Genomic DNA, 13413 nt, shown 5'->3' on the forward strand with positions numbered 1-13413 from the left:
CGGGCGGGAGAGCCGGGCTCGCTCGGGGCCGCTCTGTGGCAGCGCTTCCCTTCTCGCTTCTCCCTTCTCGCTCCTCGCTGAGGGTGCGGCGTTGGGCTGCGGTGCTGCCGCGGGGGAGAGGCCGCCCCGGCAGCCGTTCGCTCCAGCGCGTTCCGCTCAGAGACCGTTAAGGGCCCCGCAGAACGCTGGGGGCAAAAAGCGCCCCCGGTGCAGGCTGGGAGAGAAGGAGCGCGAGGAAAGCCCAGAGGGTCGGATGGCGGGGGCTGGGGCCACTGGGGCGAGAAGGGTGGGACCGCAGGGACCGTGGAAAAGGTCCATCGCCCAGGGAAGCCAGCTGAAGAGCTGGAACTCGCTACGAAAAGCTCCAACTTCAGCCCCTGGAGCCGGAGTTCCCATCTAGTACGAAACCCAAGCCATACATAGGTGGAATGACTGAAGCTTTCGCTCCCTGTTGTGCAGCAGGAACGGGACAGACTGCAAGCAGTGGGAGAAAAAACGGCATGGCAGAGAAAAGTTCAAATTTACAGGACAACGAACTCTGTGAATTAAGCTTTATTTCATGAGCCCGTGAAGAAACACAACAAACACACACGACAACCAGGGCTCGGTCCCCTTTGCCCGGGCTACTCTCTTACGTGAATTCACCGAGGCACTACTCAAGCCATGATGTTTCAAAACTTACAACCCGTAACACTTAAAGTCGTGGGCTTATGGCGGGGGGGGGGGGGGGGGCGGGGGGAAGAACAAAAATAAAAAACCACCAAAAAAAGACTTTGTTTTTCCCTAGTGAGAGTGCTCATCCTTCCTCCTCCGTCACCGCGCGGGCATCCCCTGTATCACACTGTGAAGCACAAAAGCCCCAGCAGTCCAGCTGCTGTTGAATCTCCTTCAAAGGCTTTTTGGCTAAGCTGCTGTTTTATACCTTCCAGCTTGGAAGTCTGGTCTATACCATCTCCAAAAGTCAGCAGATTCTGACAATACTGCCAGGCAAAGATGGTGGCTGCAGGAGACAGCCAGCTGCAGGTGCTAATGGCTGCATCATGGCCCTTTAGCTCTTTCTGGCCACCTGTGCTGCCTACCTGGTGCTCCCCCTTCAACCCAAAGGCGCTGCTCCCAGCATACATCAGGCCTTAGCGTGGGCTGGGCTAGCCAAAATCTGAGCAGGAGTTGAGTGAACAGTCACGCTCCACCCCTTGGTGTAGTCAAACATCTAGCGAACCCGCTGCTTTGGCGAGTGGAGGTACCGTTACTCCTCTTGCCTCGCCTCCAGGGATCTGAGGCAGCGCCAGAGCTTACAGCCTTCGGGCAACCGTTAGTCTCCTATTGCTATGCTGCGCTAATCACGATCCCAGTATCGGACCGAGTCGGAGACCCAAGCGCAGCGTGGACGCTTGTTTTATCAGCGTAAGAATGTACATCCCAGCTCCTGAACCCTATCCCATCCCTTGACAGCGGTACTGGCAGTAGCAGCAGTCGCCAGGCTCCTCTTCCACGTGCTTTTAAGGGTCTGGTACGCCCTGGTCTCCCTGAGGAGGTGAATCTTCGCAGGTGTTCAGGGCAAAATGCCTGTAAGATTTATGCGAGTAAAGTACACGGTGCTCAGCTCTGGCAAGTGAGCCGAGCGTACCGCTGAAGCCATCAAGTTATACCTTAAGGGTGTTTTCACCAGGAAGCCTCAGCGCCTGGAGTTCTGTTGCTACAGATAACGGATTGAACCCCCTTCCCCCTGTGACGGTTGTGTCTGCCTGCACTGTGGACCTGCTCCAGCAGTTTGGCAGGAAAATGAAGGTGCTCTGCTCAAAGAATCGTCCTCAAATGGCTAGTTGGATTAAAACGCTTCAGGTAGTACCAGAAAAACCCCAGTCCCTTTCAGATGTTCACACGGAGAAGGAGGGCATCTGGGAGTGCCTCTTCCCCTCCACCGACTGGAAAGGGGCTTGGATGGCTTTCAGGCATTTGCACTGTCGCGTCTAAGCGAGGTTGGAGTCTTAAGCTATGCAAAACGGCAAAAATCAATGGAGGGCGATGATATAGATTGAAATGTCTCTTACCTGTGTTCCTCTGTCAGCTTCACCACCATGGGCAAAAGTTCATACAGCGCAAATACACCAGGCAGACCCTGGTCTCCCAGTAGCCCGTTGGCTATCTTCTCATGTCGCGTAACCGAAAACGGGTTAGTCCTTACCACCTAGCAGGAAACAAACACAGCAAACGTCGTCTCATTAGCGAGGAACAGGAAAGGCTACTAAAACATGAGTTCAGTGAACCGTATCAGTGTAGCCCTGCCCACTCACTTGTGGGGGGCCTGACAGTGCTTACAAAGGGTCGTAAAAAAAGCACCATCAGGATGGAGTCTATTTTTCCTACAGGCTATCAGTTAAAGCCCCAGCTAGCCCAAAGAATGAGTGATGCATCAGTCCCCAGGCCGGACTGTTTTGGTCTCTGCTGGCAAGTAACGGCACAAGCTGTTCCTCTCGACCTCAACCCCAAGTCCACGTCATCTTCCACCAAAATGTAGTCCACCCAAGCATGCTTCAGGAGACAGCACCGGTAGGAGAAAGCCATATGTATATGCAAGAGTGAGAAAAACGGAAGTAATACATAAAGGCAGGAGAGTGCCAGGGCTGCAGAAGGACACCGGTTGCCCATCTTTATATAAACAAAGATCACCCTGCAGCATTCTCCTGCACCCTGCCATTCTTCTAACCGTTGCCCATACCAGTCCTCCTCTTAGAGCAAATCAGCTGGGTTTCTGTAAAATGACATTACCTTCCCCTATTGACATTATCCCTAAAATGACATTAGTATCCCTAATAAGCTATCTGACCAGGAAGGCCAAGGCGCGGCTGGAACTGAACCTGGCAAAGGACGCAAAGAATAACAAGAAGGGCTTCTACAGGTATGTCAGCCCGAAAAGGAAGGCCAAAGAAAGCGCTCCCCCCGCCCCGATGAGCAAGACTGGCAAACTGGTTACAAGGGACAAGGAGAAGGCCGAGGTACTCAACAACTTTTTTGCCTCAGTCTTCACTGGCAGCCTCTCTTCCCACACCTCTCCAGTGGGTGGACCGCAAGACGGAGACTAGGGCAGCAAAGGCCCTCCTCCAGCAAAGATCAGGTTCGTGACCACCTGAGGAACCTGAACATACATACGTCCGTGGGACCTGACGAGATGCATCCCAGAGTCCTGAGGGAACTGGCTGATGGAGTCGCCAAGCCGCTCTCCATGATATTTGGAAAGTCACGGCAGTCGGGTGAAGTCCCTGGTGACTGGAAAAAGGGAAGCATGACACCCATTTTTAAAAAAGGTAGAAAGGAGGACCCTGAGAACTACCGACTGGTCAGCCTCACCTCTGTGCCTGGGAAGGTCATGGAACAGATCCTCCTAGAAGCTATGCTAAGGCACGTGGTGGACAGGGAGGTGGTTCGAGGCAGCCAGCAGGGCTTCACCAAGGGCAAGTCCTGCCTGGCCAACCTAGCGGCCTTCTATGATGGAACGACTACACCAGTGGACGAGGGAAGAGCTACAAACGTCGTCTATCTGGACTTCTGTAAGGCCTTTGACACGGTCCCCCACAACGTCCTTCTCTCTAAATTGGGAGAGATACGGATTTGATGGGTGAACTGTTTGATGGACGAGGAATTGGTTGGATGGTCTCATCCAGAGGGTAGTGGTCAACGGCTCAATGTCCAGATGGAGATCGGTGACAAGCGGTGTCCCTCAGGGGTCCGTACTGCGACCAATACTGCTTAATATCTTCATCAATGACATCGACAGTGGGATCGAGTGCACCCTCAGCAAGGTTGCAGATGACGCCAAGCTGAGCGGTGCAGCTGACACGCCTGAGGGATGGGATGCCATCCAGAGGGACCTGGACACACTTGAGAAGTCGGCCCATGTGAACCTCATGAGGTTCAACAAGGCCAAGTGCAAGGTCCTGCACCTGGGGCGGGGCAACCCCCGCTATCAGTACAGGCTGCAGGATGAAGGGATTGAGACCAGCCCTGCGGAGAAGGGCTTGGGGGTACTGGTGGATGAAAAGCCAGCAATGTGCACTCACAGCCCAGAAAGCCAACCGTACGCCCAGGCTGTATCAAACGAAGCATGGCCAGCAGGTCGAGGGAGGTGATTCTGCCCCTCTACTCCGCTCTGGTGAGAGCCCACCTGCAGTACTGCGTCCAGCTCCAGGGTCCTCACTACAAGACAGACACGGACCTGCGGGAGTGGGTCCAGAGGAGGGCCACAAAAACGATCAGAGGGATGGAACGCCTCTGCTGTGAGGAAAGGCCGAGAGAGTTGGGGTTGTTCAGCCTCGAGAAGAGAAGGCTCTGGGGAGACCTTATCACGGCCTTCCAGTACTTAAAGGGGGCTTATAAGAAAGATGGGGACAAACGTTTTAGCAGAGCCTGTTGTGACAGGACACGGTGTAAAACTACAAGAGGGTAGATTCAGACCAGATACAAGGAAGAAACTTTTTACGATGATGGTGGTGGTGAAACCCTGGAACAGGTTGCCCAGAGAGGTGGTAGATGCCCCATCCCCGGAAACTTTCAAGGTTACGTTGGACGGGGCTCTGAGCAACCTGATCTACTTGAAGATGTCCCCCCCACCACTCACTGCGGGGAAGGGGGCGGGCCGGGTGGACTACACGACCTTTAAAGGTCTCTTCCACCCCAAACTATTCTATGATTACCTTTAAAAAAATCCAATGGCTTACGAACCCTCGGAAAAACTCCTACTGAGTATTCTGAGATTAGCAGGCTTGGTGCATGAATTCCCAGGAGAAATTCTCTAGCCTGTTGTACTAATGAGATTAAGCAAGATCATCATCACCCCATCCGACTTCAACAGGCAGAAGTCGCTCCAACAAGTCACCACGTCCTCCGCAACTACATTATCTGCACAGAGCAACTAATAATCCCCCAACACATTATCTCCAACACTGATACGTTAAAATCGTTTAAGACAAAGATTCTCAACCTCTTCCACCTGGTGACCTCCTTTACCACAGAAGAGTGACCTGGCATGGCTCTCCTTTCAGCTTTCAGGAAATCTTCTCAGCTCCCAGCCTAGATCAACAGCTCCTCCCAAAGGAGATTTATGGGCACAGCAAGTAACAGAAATTAGTTAACCCTCTAGTTAAAACGGCTGGGGGGCGGGGCGGGGAGGGGAGGGGCGGGGGGGAAGGATACGGCAACACTGACTCTCAACAGCGTGCACTGCAAAAACGAGCAGAGCAGGAGAGGAGAGAGATATTCCGATCCTTACAATGAAAAGACACACCGATTCAGACAGAGCAGCACTTAAAACTCGTACCAAAAAGGGGAAGCGCAACAGCTTTGCCAGTGTGCTTTCTAGGCCGTATAAAATGACTCCCTAGCTAGCCAAAGGGCTAATATATGGACAAGCAATCATTTCAAGCGCAACAGAGAAACAAAAACGCAGGAATTAACCACTAAAAGGAAAAACACAGTGGCATGCCCATATATGTTAAGTGAGCTCTAAAGCAGCATGCCAGGTAACAATGCTGGTTACATTTAGACTCTTTCCCACTTCTTAAGGGAACAGAAAGGTCATTTTAGGAGCAACCAAAGCTATCCAGAAGTGCACTCGAGGTTTACATTCACACCATGTTAACATTCAAAGCTGGGTAACAAGTTTTTGTTCTTAATCGGTCCTGTGCTTCTTTTGTCACACCTGATGCACAGAGAAGGCAGCGTACCACGAGGCTGTTTTGTTCCTTCTGCTGCAAGATCCCAACAAAGGCGAATACCTGGAAGGATGGGGGGCGGGGCAGGAGAAAAGTACGTTTGGACGACATACCTCAAAGGAGGTTAAGTAACCTCCTTTTTTGTTTGTTTCGGAAGACCGTTCACGTATATTCACCACTCTGCATGACTAACCAACAACTGTCACAGACTTACACCTCCTCAGAGATGGGCCTCTGAATCCTTCACACAGCAGTTTCGACCCACTTTGCCACACGCTACAGCCCTGGCGGGGCTTCTACAACAGCATGTTTCGTGGTACGGAGAAGCTATGGAAGGTACGGAGAGCCTCCAGGTGGCTGCTTGACAAACGTTAGGCATTCCCAGCAACTGGTACGACTTGAGCTCTGACCGATTATAGCCCAGTGACAAACGGAAATGTCACGTTGTTGGTCTCCAAAACGAGCTTGACACAACTGGAAAACAGCTTGTCCGTCTGCACAGAAATGGGTGAGACCTTGCGTCTTTCAGCACCGAGACAACCAAACTCTGAAAGGAGTTTACCAGCGTAAAAAGGAAAGTCCTCAGCAATGCTGAGGATGAAATAAGAATCTCAGCCTCCGGTATTCAGTTTGGGGATGAAAACGGTTAATTCCCCGGCAGACGCTACTTTGGGACAGAAGTTAAGAACGAGCTCACACAAAACACCCCCTATGGAAGGAATACTGTACAGGCCATCCGCCAGAGGATTTGGATCTCCTCCACACTGAAACGGTGTCCTCGACTGATGGAGACTGAGTTTTCTTTCTTTGCTTCTGTGGTTTTTTTCTGGGCCAAAGAAAAAGCTGAAGCCTGGAATCATGAATCCCTCAAGATGGAAACACCTCTGCGGAAGGACGCAACTTGACAGATGGGACAGACCAAGTCACTACAGAGACAATAACAGCGAGGGAGAGTCCACAACCTATGGGCTGCCACGGATCCATTCTTACAGAAGAATTCTTTGCAGGTAGGAGGAATGAGAAACACCAAATGACACCCGTTGTTTGTGTGAGCGATAAATGCCTGGTCTTTGCTCCCGTAAGGATGCAAAGCCTGCAGCAGAAGTGAGAAGGCAAAGCCATAACCAGGTTTCATTCCAAGACGGCTCACGTAACGGTGAACTAATTTACACAGCTCCCCTCTGGACACCAAATAACCCCAGAAAAGATTCCGTTTGACGAGATACAGCCTTTGCGCTGCTGCAAAGGTAGCGCAATTTGCGCTGCCCTTAAACAGGCACGTGCACAAACTATAGACAACCGAACTCTGCACGGTCTTAGCAATCGTGAGCGCAGCTTCCAAAGGCAGACCAAAACCACAACGGTCCTCATCATTCTCTGAACACGGGCCCAGGAGGATTTCATTGCACAGACCTTCATAGACGCTTTGGAAAAAAAACACGCGTGCAACACAACTGTATTAATTCAAGCGCTAAGAAGATACAAAAAGGTGTAAAGGTTACCGCACGTCCTCCGACTCTGCCCCGTAACAGCTCTCGCAGCGATCCGCATCCAAAGAACTTGGATCAAACACTTTTTCTTCTTCTTTCCCCAGCTCTAAGACAAAAGAGGATGCAAAGCGACGAGGCAGTGACTAGAAACGCTATCTTGTACTCTTGTTCCGTTCTGTGCGCAACAACTGTTCTACACACAAACGCAACGATTCTGTGTCGCAAGCTGCGCGTCCTGCACCCAAAGCCCACCTGAAACGGTATGCGCAGAGCCTGCTGAGGTGCGAAGTAAGACCAAGAAGCAGAGTGACATTTGTCATCTCAAACGCACCCTCCAGAGCAAGAACCGGCTATCTGTAAGCCTCGCTGGAGCGCTGATCAGACGTTACTTGCCTAAAGGCTTTGTTAAAACATCGTCTACTTCAGACAACGTCGCACAGTAAATGGCGACAATTGTAACAGGACCTGTTACACAAACAAAATTTTAAATAGCAGTCAACGGTGCACAACGCAGAATCCTGTCCCAAGACGGGTAGGGAACACGGTTATACCTTGCTGTGAAACAAGATCAGAGCGAGAGTCTCCCGAACGGAAAATTGGCACCCAGTCCTCCAGGACGACAACGCTGACAAGGCACACACGTTAACCCCTGCTCACTAGAAGTCTCCAAGGAATTTCTACCTTCTTCGTGACTTAACGATTCTGACAATGTCTGTGCCACGTGTGTGCTGAACGCGCAGCCGCAGTACGGCTGGGGCACGAACTCATGGAAATTCATGGTCTTACGTGCAGAAGGCTGAAGAGGGACAAAAACATTGGCTCTTATTATAAGAGGCCCCCTTAAAAGCAGGCCGTTTCAACGCACAAACCCTGAAGGGCAGGACCAAGTCTCTTGCGTAACAAAAGCCCTCTAAGGCTCACTATCCAGGCACGGCTGCGCTACCCTCTATAAGCCTTGAAAAGGTGGCTCCTTGGATCACTAACGCTGGGGAAGGGGACAAGGTACATAGTCAGACACTGCTGAGGGGATAAAACGTTATCAGGGCCCTGTCTGTTGAGACTGGGGGGTATAACAGGCGGACGGAAGCGAGTATTAAACATGTCTGTATTTCGTACTAGCCACAGGAAAAAAAAAGAGATTTTAAATGGAAACCATGAAATGGGCATCAAAATCAGTCATTACCCTTATTTCTTTAATCACATACTCTACGGCAGTGACGCTCAAGCAAATAAGAGCTTTTAGGAAAATATCCCCATTAGTAAACAACCGTGCGAGACTTTCTTTCTAAAGCTCCCAACATTCAAAGCAGTTGAAAGCGCACTTAAGAATTCATTGTTCAAAAAGCGGTACGGCTTTTAATCTCGTAATTACACTCAAAGACAGCGTCGGGAAGAATACAGCTAAATAATCGCGACGCTTTGTCAAAGCCACGATTCCCACCACTTCAACAAGAACACCTGTACGATACCCGGAGTCTTTCAAGACACAGCAACCAGTAACAGCTTTTTAAATGGAATCAGTAGCTGCCCGTTGAGCTGTCGCAGAGACAGCATCCAGAGGGAATGCACACAGCCTGGATACTACAAAGAAACCGCAGCGCATAGAACTCTACACGCAGGGTTTCTTGCCGTTAACACGGTCCTCAACTTGCACGCAGATATGATGCGTGAAATTGGAAAACTCTGTCCACGGTAAAAGGAAGGAAACGGTAAGAGCCGCCAATAAAGAATTCAGTCATTTCTTGTCATTCAATGGAAAGGAGTAAGACGACATCCCAAGCGCAGAACGCAACCTACCACAGAAATCATTCAGCTATTAACTATTTTAATGTAACTATGATTAGGAAAAGCCTCCAGATGCTACTCCGTAAAAGTTGGGTATGCTTTACTAAATTTAAGGTCAATACTGCTACGGCTGCCATTTAAGTAACTGACTGAAGGTCAGCGCTACTAACAGAAACTGATAATCGTAGAGTTTAATGAAGACGCGTGGATACTTCTGACCTAACCTGCAACACGGGTGATGGAAACCAAACTAGCCGCGTGCTCTTTCCAGACAGCAGAAGAAATTGCTTGTTGCCTGCAATGCATCTGATCTCTTTTGAAATGCCTCTTCCAGGTGAGACCGTTTGCTCCTTACGAGCTTCTCCTCCTCTCCATTGATCACACAAGGAGCCAGAGCAACCGGTTCCGACGGAGTAATGCCAACGGAGACTGGCAATACAAGTAAGGCAGGAGGCCTACACGCGTTAACAGAGAATTAGATACAGAACAGCTGGTTTTGTCCCCGGGCGTTACATTTGTCACGCCACAACCTCTGAATACAGAAAGGCTGCTAAGCGAACACAGCAGTAACAGCACTATCACCGCGTTCCCGTGGCAGCAGGAGAAACTCCCGTACCTACCAATCGTTCAGCTCTTGGCTTAGTTTAGCCTTGCAACTTCAAGAACAGAAAAGTTCAATCCGAGTGATACAAATCAACAAATTCAGCTCATGCCGACACGTAGAACTGCACCATCTCCCAGAAAAAGTAAGAAGGAGCTCGTGTCTTGGAAAGGAAAAGTCAGGACAGTATTACTGTTAGGTTGCAACACTTTGCCAGAATCGTTTCTGGTTTGTATCGAAGCGCAACGATGAGTCATAACACCAAACGAATGTAAAGGAGAGGTTTATGTAGCCAAGGACCACTTACTACAACCTGTAACCGACAAACCAACTAAAATATATTTATCTAGGGAGGCAGTAGCACACACAAAGTCAATGCAGTAAGGTGCAAGCTTGGGCTTAAGGGTCGAGTCACTGGAGCCTTCCCTGGAGAGAGGCTCTTTCCTCTAACCAGGTCGTCCCGTTTGCCAGCCCACTGCGATTTAAAGGTACAACCAAAGCCAAGTTTTGCCAGAACAGCTGCTTGATTCCCAGTCATAAAAGACCATTCACGCAGCAGCTTTATTCCTGAAATGCACCCGTGAGTCCTCGTCGTAATTTCAGAGGGACTAGGCAGAGATCTGCCTCGCAAAAGCTGCCAGTATAACAGGAGTTCGCCTGATCGGCCAGTTTAAGAGATCTGCGTGCTATAAACTCTTCAAAAGTTTGCGGTCTTTAAATGCTCGTCAGCTGTCACTTGTGCCCGTGAATCTCAAAACAGGCACACGGTGACGGAAAGACGACGAGAGCGTCCACCCAAGAAAGGCAGAATAGCACCTTACCGTGGCTCTCGGCCTCCGGACTCACACGATTGCCGGCTTTATCCAAACGTTGGTTGTTTAAACGGATTGTGCTCTACATCCAGCTGCTGCTCTCCTGCTACGTCCCTGGCATCGATGCTCAAATCTGAAATCAGTGAGCAAGGAAAGCGGTCTATAAACACACGTTTGTTACGGCCTGCGGCAGGCTGAGGAAGCATTCAGCCAGTGAAAATACAGACTCTTGCAGCGAGGGCGATAAGAACGTGCCAAAGCCGAAGAGGGCGTATGGCTGGGGACAAGTGACGTACAGGGAACAAAACGCACGTTGCGGCACCCTGAACGACCCTTCCAAATACGGGGTTGGGTTTGGTGCACCAGGAGGACGGTTTCCAGCTGCCCAGAAAGCGTTACCCTGAAAGGTAATACACTTAAGGCAAAAGAAACCAAAACCAAACCCCTCAAAGCCCATAACCATTTCCAGGAGTACAGGAGTTAAGCTTCACATTGGTTGAAAGCTGCCTCCTACCACTACCCCCTCACCCTTCCCCCTTCACCACCAGCACATTTCCTCCTGACCCCTTTTCACAAAGAAGACGGAGAAGGTCTGGGGTCTCGGCCTGGTATCGAAGCACCGTGATGCGCTTGCCGGCTACACGCTCTCTTAGAAGACTGACAGCTTCTCTGCACAAAACAGCAGGGGCTTCCGAACTCTCTGGCCTTCCCACGCCCTTTTAAACGTGAGGAAGGCAAAGACCAACAGTATCTCGGGTGGTCACAAGGAAGTCAGACTCACTACATTTAGAGCCCAACGCACTACCCAAAGGAATTACCGCAACACAACAAGAGGCAGGGAAGATTAGCGCACAGTCGGATAACGTGCACAGCAGCGGTACGCAGGAAGACTTGCAAAATTTTCCGTCGCTTCACCCCGCAGCTTTGTTTTGAATTTAGTTAAAAGGTAACCCGACTATTAACGCTCACTCCGGTTTTAAAAACTCGGGACAAAGGTTATCACGTGGCGTTGGCGTTGCAGTCAGAACTGAAGTACAAAAACCACGGAAAAGTTGCGCCTCGCCAAGTAACTTCCCAAGGAGACTCTAAAGTGTTCCAGCAACAGTACAGTCAAATCTCGAGTCCCAGGCGAACACCGAACGCTGTGCCAGCGTTCTCAGTATGACCGAGCTCTCTGACAAAGCACCACACCGCACAGAAACGTAAGCGGGTTTATACCTTAGCCTCACGTATCATCTCAAAAGGTAATACAGCCTGCCTGGAAGCGCTGGTTTAAGCGCCCAGCGGGCCTGGCTGGAATCACTGCGTAACCACCAGGGATCACCAATTCCTCCCTGTCCGTGGCCCAGGCAGCAGCGCAGCACTCGGAAGCACCGGGCACACCGAGCCTGTCGGGCCCTCGGCAAGTATGAAAATTATCCCCAACGTTCAGAAGGCTGGCTCACAAGCACAAGGCGTATGCGGAAGAATAACATCGAGATTGATCTTCGGTTTAGCTCCCCTTGATTTGTCAAGGCGCAATTCCGGATGAACCTAGGAACAAGGGAAAAACGGAGAGTCCTGTTTCACTTGGAAGCCCATCAAAAGGCCTCCTTCTTTCCCTCGACTGCTCTGGCTCACCAGCTGATTTTTAAGAGGTGGGATTCAAGAGACACCTGAGCTGCTGCCTCCCACCGCAGCCAAGCGCTTGCCATTTCTAACGCTTTTTTTTAAGAAAGGTAGTAACTTGGGAATCTTAGAACCTGGGGTGGGGACGGGGGCTCCCGCGCTTCCTTGCTTTCCTTTGCATTGCCTGCTCGTAGGCGGCAGAGGCAGCGAGAAGAGACTTTGGGACGCTCTCCTGCCACCGCGTTACAGGAAGCCACAAGCCACCCTTGGCGCCAAGCGGCTTTCGGGGGAGGGCAGCCCGCTCCCGGCCTCAAGGCCACCAGCTCGGAGAAAGAAAAAAACCCCACGCAGATCTGCGGCGGGTGAAGCTGCCGCGTGGGCAGCCCGCAGGAGGCGGCGGAGGAGGCGGCGGAGGAGGCGGCGGCTCGGCGGGGGTGCGGAGGCACGGCAGGCCGCCCCGGGCCGCAGGGCCGCCCCGGCCAGAAGCAGCACCGCGGGGCCGGGCCGGGCCGGGCCCCCCCCGACGCCGCCACTCACCTCCTTGGTGAGGTAGTACTGCAGCTCCGAGAAGAAAAGCAGCACCATGATGAGCCCGCTGACAACCGTCACTGCCGGGGAGACGAGAACCGCCGTCAGCCCCGCCGGTCGCGCGCGCCCGCCTCGCCTCGCCTCAGTCCCGCCTCAGCCCGCCCGCCGCCGCCGCCGCCCCGAGCCGCTGCCGAGCGCCGGCCCGCAAGGCCCCCCCGCCGGCCGCCGCCCCACGGCGAGGCCCGGGCCCGCCCGCCGGCCCCCGGCCGCCCTCACCCCGCCCGCTCACCCAGCGCGCCCCCGCACGTCTTGACCCGAAAGCCCTCCAGGGTCTTGTCTTGGGGAAGGCATCGAACCGCTTCAGCCGCCACAGCGAGTCCATGGCGCCGCGCGGCCCGGAACCAAACCCGCCTTCCGGCGCCGGGCCGGCACCGCCCCGCCACCGCCCCGCCGGGCAGCGCGGCCCGAAGCCGGCCGAGGGGGGGTCCGGGGGGACGGGCGGGGAGGGGCTGGGGCTCCCGGGCTCCTCCGGGGCGGGAAGGTCCTCGCTGCCGCCTCGCCCTCTTCTGACCCTCCCTGCCAGCGGCCCCCGGGCCTCTCCAGGACACCCGAGAGACGCTGACTGTGCCGAGATCGGTTAGCTGGGAAGGGCTTGAGACCAAGGCGGAGCTGCTGGCAGAGAGCAGTTTTCACTCAGTTTGACCTCCTCCCCAGCCCAGCCCAGCCCATCCCAGCCCCTGCCTCCAGCTTTGAAAGGGCTGGCGTTTGTGACCCCCGCCCTTCGGAGAACAACCGAGCTGTCCCTCAGGCTGGCTGTCGCAGCGACAAAGCTGAAAGCCAATCACCTCGGGAGAGTACCAGCGCTTATTGTGCCGAAGCAC

General features: G+C 52.7%; 1 protein-coding gene across 1 annotated transcript; it reads right to left on the minus strand.

Annotated features, from left to right (window-relative positions):
• Window positions 1-7206: 7206 nt before the first annotated feature.
• On the minus strand, window positions 7207-13011 carry LOC138688261 (endoplasmic reticulum-Golgi intermediate compartment protein 3-like). The gene is given in 7 exon segments (XM_069799529.1): window positions 7207-7304; window positions 10406-10457; window positions 10459-10529; window positions 11842-11929; window positions 12542-12612; window positions 12822-12867; window positions 12870-13011. Coding segments are annotated over 7 exon segments (471 nt in total). The 5' UTR covers window positions 12915-13011.
• Window positions 13012-13413: the final 402 nt, after the last annotated feature.

This window comes from Haliaeetus albicilla, chromosome 2 (assembly GCF_947461875.1).
Source record: "Haliaeetus albicilla chromosome 2, bHalAlb1.1, whole genome shotgun sequence".
Taxonomy (NCBI): domain Eukaryota; kingdom Metazoa; phylum Chordata; class Aves; order Accipitriformes; family Accipitridae; genus Haliaeetus; species Haliaeetus albicilla.